Source organism: Battus philenor, unplaced genomic scaffold (assembly GCF_028537555.1).
Source record: "Battus philenor isolate CCGP_79_NKW_IND1 unplaced genomic scaffold, ilBatPhil1.0.hap1 SCAF_5, whole genome shotgun sequence".
Lineage (NCBI taxonomy): Eukaryota > Metazoa > Arthropoda > Insecta > Lepidoptera > Papilionidae > Battus > Battus philenor.
The window spans coordinates 10,356,783-10,364,950 of record NW_027181715.1 but is presented as its reverse complement, the minus strand read 5'-3'; the positions used below and the strand labels follow the sequence as shown (position 1 = coordinate 10,364,950).

At 35.5% G+C, this 8,168-nt stretch overlaps 1 protein-coding gene across 1 annotated transcript; it reads left to right on the top strand.

The window, feature by feature from the left end:
• Positions 1 to 5,377: 5,377 nt before the first annotated feature.
• On the top strand, positions 5,378 to 7,726 carry LOC137929681 (transmembrane protein 256-like). The gene is made up of 3 exons (XM_068772739.1): positions 5,378 to 5,522; positions 5,686 to 5,961; positions 7,356 to 7,726. The coding sequence occupies exons 1-3, from the start codon at positions 5,451 to 5,453 to the stop codon at positions 7,497 to 7,499; spliced, it is 492 nt and encodes a 163-aa protein (XP_068628840.1). The 5' UTR covers positions 5,378 to 5,450; the 3' UTR covers positions 7,500 to 7,726.
• The last annotated feature ends 442 nt before the right edge of the window (positions 7,727 to 8,168 follow it).

The window sequence follows — 8,168 nt, the reverse complement described above, 5'->3', positions numbered from 1 at the left end:
CCGCGGCGCCCGTGTGCATTGCACATCCTGCACTATAGGTTAAGCCGCCTCTGTACATCTACATATATTTCAAGATTTTGATTTAAAATCTTAATGATTGTTAAGGTTGTGAAAAATATATATCGTTATATATTTTAAATAAAAATGTAATTTAAATAAGCCTAAATAGGCCGCACCAGTGGTCGAAGAACTATATCTCACGAATATTAATCGCGGTAAATGGAAACGGATTAAAAAAGCTAAGCTTAAAAGAAATTGAAACTGGTCTTTTGAATTAAAAAAAGCGTGTGCCGGCAAATTGACTTAAAAGGGATCTAAATGTTTACCAACAGTTTAATTAGGAGTAAAGAGGTTATTATAATTGAAATTAAAGATTATTATGTTATGTAAATTATGGCTGTTCTATACAACGCTTATTTTAGCAAAGTTACACGGTAAATATATACCTGCAAGTATAACATCACGAAGAGCACTTTAGCCATTACTTGAATTGTTTTGAGTTATTTTCACTTTGCTTGAAATATGACTTCGGTCAGGACTAGTGGGTCAGCAATTCGACAATAAAATATGAAGGTGCGGCAGCTATATGAAAATGAAATATTTTAATATGTGCAGACGGATGCTTTAGCCGATTATTATTCGTTACTATTTATCTTCAGTTTAGTCTAAGTTCGATATAACATATCTAATTAAATTGATATTTCTATGCATATATGATATTCTGTGGTATGTATCAACATGTCTATGTAGTTAACGAAGTAGAACCTGGGAGATTGAAATCGCGGTATCATAACGAATATTACTCATGTCTCTCAATACAAATTGATTATTATCATCAAGGAAACTGCTTCTGTTGATGCGATGTTCACTATATTTTTGTCAGTGATAAGATTGTCTGCTAAATATAATACGTTTAAATATTTGGAAATAATTGTAATTGCCGCATTACAAAAAGGTAAATCTTTTCACTTATACCTTAAAGCATGGATGCACAGACCGCAGCCCGCGGACCGCATGCGGCCCTCCGGTCAAATACTGGTGGCCCGCCGACATCAAAAAAAAATTTGTTCGAAAAGTAATTTTAATCTCGCGCGCTATTTGAATCTAGCGCCCAAAAATGCTAAGTCAACTAACAACGCTTGTCGCCTTTATATCCAGTTCAAAATAGTAGAGAAATCAAGAATTTTCTAGCGCGGTGCGAGCAAGCGAGATAGCAATAGTCCGGAATTCCAGATTGCTCGCGTAGGTAGATACATGAAGCTTCCAGAGTCGTGTGCGCGGTATAAAAGCCACGCTAACCGCAGCGACATAAACTATACGAGCGTGTATTACTCAAGCGCCTTCAGCAGGTTTTTCGCGATCTTCGTCTCATTCCTGACAAACAATTCGGATTCCGCGCTCACCATTCTTGTGTCCACCAAGCCCACCGATTCACGGAACACATTTTAGCTGGTTTCGCAAAACCCCGTTTTCTGACCACGAGCACTGTGCTATTTGATATCGCCAAGGCTTTTGATAAGGTCTGGCATAAAGGCTTATTGTATAAGCTGTACAAAATGGGTGTGCCTGATCGGCTCGTCAATATCATAGGAGCCTTCTTATCGAATCATGCTTTTAGATATCGTTTAGACGATACTCTATCCTCCCCCCGCTCTTCAGGGCAGGCGTCCCCCTGGGCTCTTACCTATCCCCGCTGCTTTTCTCGCTATACACCAGCGATATACCCATTGACCCTAAGGTCAACCTAGCCCTCTTCGCGGACGACACAGCGCTCTTCGCCACGGGCAAACACGCAGCCTCCCTAACACGCCACCTCCAATGCGCAACCAATCGACTAGGCGAATGGTTTCGCAAGTCAAACTGTTTGACTCAGTCAAAACCCGGGCGTCATATCCCTCTACGGTCGTCCTATCCCCTGGACGAAAACTGTTAAATACCTACGTGTCACCTTTGACACTAGGCTTCTATTTCTCAGGCACACTAGCCTAGTCGCAAACAAAGCCCGCGCCATACTGTTCAGGCTTTACCCCCTCCCTAGCCCATCAAGGAAGTAGTCCCTCGGACATAAACTTCTTCTCTATAAAACCTGTGTAAGACCCATGTTCGCTTACGCAAGCGTAGTCTCCGCTCACGCCCCGGCGCACACACATACTACAACCCTTACAGACGTTATAGAACCGCTTCACCCGGCTCTCAACCGGCGCCAGGTGGTTCCAACGTAACATCGACCACCACAGTGACCTCCAACTAGAGTCCGTCTAAGAGTTCTTCCAGGCATACTTTGCGAAGGCCTCTTCCCACCCCAACCCCCTCATAGCGAACTCCTCTCGCTACTCCTCCGGCTCTTCCTTCAGAAACCTCGTAAGTCGTCCTAAAGACGTCCTTACAGATCCTATCGCAGGGTTCCCACAATCCTCACCACACACCGCACACTTCAGACACTAACTACACTGCAAGCGATAACTCACCAACTACAGCAATAAGTCCACCGCTCACCGCACGAAAAAACGCGTGTGATGGTCAAAAATCATTCACCACACTCCCTACCGGCCGTTACGTAAACGGCGTCGGCCTGCCGACGCCGCGGCCATGAACATCGTGGGCGATCCGAGGTAGGATCAGTATCCTTCCTTAAATTGCCGATTGGTCCACGCTGCCCTCCACACTTAACTCTTCATTTAGTACACTATCAGTAACACTGACTAGACAGACGTACTTGCTTAGGAGCGCTAGCCGCGAGTTCTGCCGGCCGACTGGGTTGCGCTGGGTTTGTGTCCTCGAGGGCTGGCTGGGTGAGCCCCGCTACTATTATCTCGCGGCGACTCTCCGCCGAGTACTGATACGGGTTAGGAAACTCGAATCCTGTAATTTTATATAGTTCATGGACCCCTCTGTTCCGTGAACTCGTTTCCGATGAAGCTGTAAAAGCCGCAAGGCTAACAGCAAAAACTTCACATAAGACAATAGAATAGCGATCGACAGTCGGTTTTAATTTGAGTGAAGTGTCAACAAAAACAAATAAGCGCGAAAATACAAAGCGAAGTAATAAGTAAATGAGAATAAGTGCAGTTTAATACTGTTTTGGGGAGGCAATAGTTCTAGTGTAGATTTTAACTCGACTATCCGGTGTCATATATTTTGATCCACATTCAACGTGGATTTCCTGTAGCAATGTAAACCCGTAAAGTACCGTGTATAATTGTGTTGTGAAATCGTACGTACTCTGTTATTAATAAGTGTTTCCCTACCTATTTTATCAATTTTAATCAAATTTAGCTTTAATGTTGGCCAAATAAAACAAATAAATTAAATAAAATTTTTAATCAGCATTTCTCTAACTTTAATAATTACGTCATTATTTCAGATATAAAATTACGCAAATTATGACTTTACTTATAGTTGTTTAATATTCAATCATGCAAAATTACACGATTACTCCTCAATAGTTTCTTTTTGAAAGTTTTAACAATCGGTATTATAATTACAGTGCAATCTCCGTAATTCGACCTAATTGTTGCAAAAAGATGTTCGAATTATGGAATGTTTTAGGAAAAATCAATAGATATTTTTAATATACAGCTGCTGGATTTTCAGTCTTATTTAAATAATTTAATTTTGCCCACAGATGACTGACGCCATGTCCGAATCTAAAAAGAAATGTAGACAGTACAGTGTTGATTATTTGAAATTTGGCTTCATTCCATCATTGCCGGACAAACAATTGCCTATGTGCCTTTTATGCAACAAAGTTTTGGGCAATGACGCTATGAAATCATCTATCTAGGTTTGAGGATATTTGACTATGGTAATACCACCGTGGATAATTAATCCAAATGGTGACATAGACGAAACGAATGTCATAATACAAGAGAAACTGACTGAACTAAGTACAAACGAAGAATTTAAGGTTCACTTTAAAAACGGATATCAGCAATTCTGGCTGCAAAACAACATACCTGTTACTTATCCTGTATTATAGAAGATAGCGAGGAAATTGTTAATTTCCTTTCCATCGTTATACCTAGTGGAAAGGGGGTTCACGCTGTTACCAATCTCCTAACGAAAAAAAGAAACAGACTGGACATCATTAGCCGAGGAGATTTAAGATTAACCCTTACAAAATTGACGCCAAATGTTGATAATTTATTATTAAAACATCAGGTTCATCCTTCTCACTAAAAATATTGACTTATTGCTTATGTTATTTTATTTATAGTTTCTTTTATGTTTATTTAATGTTATATTTTACATAACAGATACAAAATGTCATTTTCATTAGTTTTAATTTAAATCCAATTAATAAATGTATAAATTAACATGTGTTTTTACTTTAAGTTTTAAACACTAAACTTCACCACAGTTAGAAATTTACAGGAAATCAATATCAGGTAAGTAGAGGGTCTACCTGACACGGAAAAACATGGCAAAGGGTCTACGACACAAAAAAGTTTAGGGAACTCTGCCTTAAAGTGTTGCTATTTTCTTATTACTCTAATCTATTTTTATCATGAAGTCTTGTTATTGTCCCATGTAGTCATTAAAATCCCCATCCAAAGGTTTAGATATGTTTTAACGAATCTATCAAAAAAGAGAGGATAAAATATGCGACACCATTTTTTGCAAAGACCATTCTTTGTTTAAAACGAATTTGAAACATAATAATAAATGCGTAATTATAAATTTCAGTATTTATTGACCATTTTATTTTTAAGAAAGGAAGCGTACTCAATGTTTCACATGAAATGCATAGAAAGTTGTAAAGCAAGACGTTTTCTTGTGTCATGTAACTCCTATATTCAATAATTATTAAAAAGATTCAGTGCTTATTACTATAATTATTAAATACTCAGCTAAGAAGCTGAGTATCTAATGATAATTTTCTTATAGAAAATACTTTAATAATAACATTAATCGATAGTTTATGATTAAATGATAAATTGTTGTATTAAGCGCCAAAAATTGTAAAGAAATTTAAATGTTCTTAATTTTACAAGCATTCCATTTTCTCAAAAAATGTATACATAATTATTAAACATTAGTTTCTAAATGAACTTTAAAATTTAAATTTAATCAAATTTCGAGTTTAAATTTTTTTATTTTGGTTTGGTTTTACGAAGCCCACATCTTCCTTCTTACGTTAATTAAAATGCAAAAACTCGCAAATCTACGGATTAACATGATCAAGTAAGATAAATTCTGCATTTTTTTAATAATTGTATCTGTTGAATATAGTTTAGTATTATTAAAACCAACATAATTTTAATCGATGTTGTTTTTTAAAAATTGACAAACATCGAGTGATGAAATAATCGATTTACGGATTTTGTTTTTTTTTATGAACGTAGAAAGCTCTATAAATCTATTGTCAAAATATCAATAAGAGAGTTCTCGTAATCTTATATTATAATTGTTTTAAATCTTTTCTGAGAATACGACAGAATTTTTAAGGTATGGTTAATTTAGCTGACGCTTTTATGATTAATACGGTGACGGAAGGAGCTATGAATGCTTTGCGCCAAATCGTAAGTGATAAATTTTAAATATGTAGCATGAATTAACAAAAAACCTTCAATAATTTTGATAACGATTTACGATATCGGTTCAGAACGCAACAGCTATAGTGTTAGTCTCAGCATAGTGTACTTTAATGATAAATCAATTGCATTCTCAAATATTTCATTTCAGGGAATTTTTAAGCCTAAGTCAGATATTGCACGACCAGCACCTATTATTATAAAAATGCCTTTGTGGGAATTAGCCCAAGCTGCTGGACCGTTCGTCAGGCTCGCAGGACTGAGTGGCGCTGTTGCTGTCGTCCTCGGCGCTATGGGAGCGCATCGCACATTCCCTGAAACTGAAGGCAAAGAAAATTTGAAAAAGATCTTTGAAACAGCTAACAGATTCCACTTTCTTCATACATTAGCATTGATGACTGTACCACTTTGCCGAAGACCATACATAGTGAGTCTATAAAAAAAATGTTACAAACATTAGTTTATGAGACCAGATAATTACAAGTCTTTAGTTAGTAGTAAATTGAACATAGTTTACTACTAACCAAAGACTTACCTATCACTCGTAATAACCAGGATTAGCAATGCACTTATGAAGGTATGTGTTCAGCAAAGAGTAGGCACAAATGTGGAGTTGTATACCTTGCACAGTACACAATATGAGGTTGTGTGTTGTCCAAGTTAAATCCCAATAGATTAAACATATCAATGCAAAAATAAGAAACTGTGTATATACATAATATTGGGACTCTGACTTCTGCAACTAAGCCACATTGTACTTATTTTGCATCATGGTTAGCTGCAATTGTGCAAGTTAAAATTATCATTTGTACATAATACAGTATATAAATGAAGAGTTATTAGTCTGGCTTATTAGTTCTATTTGGAAGTGTTAATAAAGTAGGAGTGTTGTGTAATGATGGAAAGCTCTTTTGGTTAAAAAGAATTGTGAAACTAAATAAGCAATTAAGATGCCTTACTACCGATTATTGCGAGTGTACTAAATACTACTTGTAGGCAGACAGGAAAACAAAAGTTCTTTTGTGAATCTATCCATTAGAAACTTGTTAAAACCACTTCATAATTTTTGAATAAAATAATCTGTTTAACTAAATATATTATATCTGGATATCTCCTCACAGGGATATGAGTTGCCAACAAAAATCTTGGGATCAACTATATCAAGTAGAAAAGTGAAATAAAACTAGAGCAAGAGGTTTAATCACCAATTAAAATTATTAACTGATACACTCATCAAGAAGAAAGGAAAAAAATATGTAAATCCATCCATACCATTTATGTTTAAAAATATACTTTAAACACATTTTCTTCAGTATTTCAGCAATTAATTTATCAAATGTGTTATGAGAAATATTGTTCCAGCTTTCTTGTAAAGCTGTTTGTTCCACACATGACTTGTGATGAGGAGGTACTACAGGAAATTTTGATGAAACACTTTCCATAAAAAGCTCATTGTATTAAATAACCTCTTCATAATATTAAACTTTGGTTTAGATCATTATTGTCAGTTAAAAACCTAATTTTAAATCAACAGAAGGGCTTTTTACCATAATGTTTTTTTAAGCTGCATATAATTTGTCTACTTACTGCACACATACATTATTAATTGGATAATGTTATTTTTAAGGAAATTTCTAATGTTTTCTAAGATTAAAGCATAAAAACTTATTAACTACAATAAATATCAGCATTGCATTATTTTAATTAAAAAAATCTGAATATCGTCTTTAACATCAGCTGTGCATAACTTTATATCATATTTAATTATGCTGTGTAAATTGCAAATTTTACCATGTTAATTTTTTTTTTTATATTTTCCAGGCAGGAGGATTTTTCATGGCTGGAATGGGATTGTTTTGTGGCACATGTTATTATCATTGCTTCACTGGTGACCGAAGCTTCAGACGTCTTACCCCAATAGGTGGATCCTGCCTTATATTAGGATGGCTGGCTATGGTACTATAGAAAATCCTGATTTTTTAATTTATGTTAGACTAGATGGTGACAAATTCTTTTTTAGGTAAAGGTTTTTAATATTATCAATATTAAATAGAAATTTCAATAACAAGAAACAATATCTGTTAAACTAAGTACATTCCCAATTTTTGTAATTGGTTTGTTTTCTATTATCTATTAGAAATTGTTATTAATTAAAACTAATATAAGCTAAGCTGACCCTGTAAATAAATATTAGTTTCAATCATTTTTGTCTTTTATTGCTAATTCCTGTTATGTAATTAAGGCTCACTTTTCTTTGCACTAAACCATGGTTGCACAGACTTATTAAGACTAGGGGCCACTAGGGCAAATCATGAACTGATGGCGGGCCGGCCGCCAGAAGTATAGGTAATTAAAGACAATAAAGAATTGATAATAACAAAGGAATAGAATTCAATATTTTACGTATGTACGAGAGTATTATTTTTTCTGGCAGGGGGCCACCACCAATATTAGACCGGCGGGCCGCGTTCTGTGCATCCATGCACTAAACTTAATTTTTAGGGACCTCTTCAGGGCGTACACCCTTTAATCTGAATTAATTTTTCGTACATCTTAATACTGGGTTCATAGAACAATATTTTGAATCATTGTCTTTTGTTTTTTTTTGTACTTTTAAATGGTCTGTAATATTAC

Bases quoted from the DNA above. Each gene is read 5' to 3' on its own strand.
- LOC137929681 (XM_068772739.1), top strand. From the start codon at position 5,451: ATGGTTAATTTAGCTGACGCTTTTATGATTAATACGGTGACGGAAGGA. The intron at 5,523-5,685 runs GTAAGTGATAAA...ATTTCATTTCAG, and splicing joins TGAATGCTTTGCGCCAAATC to GGAATTTTTAAGCCTAAGTC. The intron at 5,962-7,355 runs GTGAGTCTATAA...TATATTTTCCAG, and splicing joins TTTGCCGAAGACCATACATA to GCAGGAGGATTTTTCATGGC.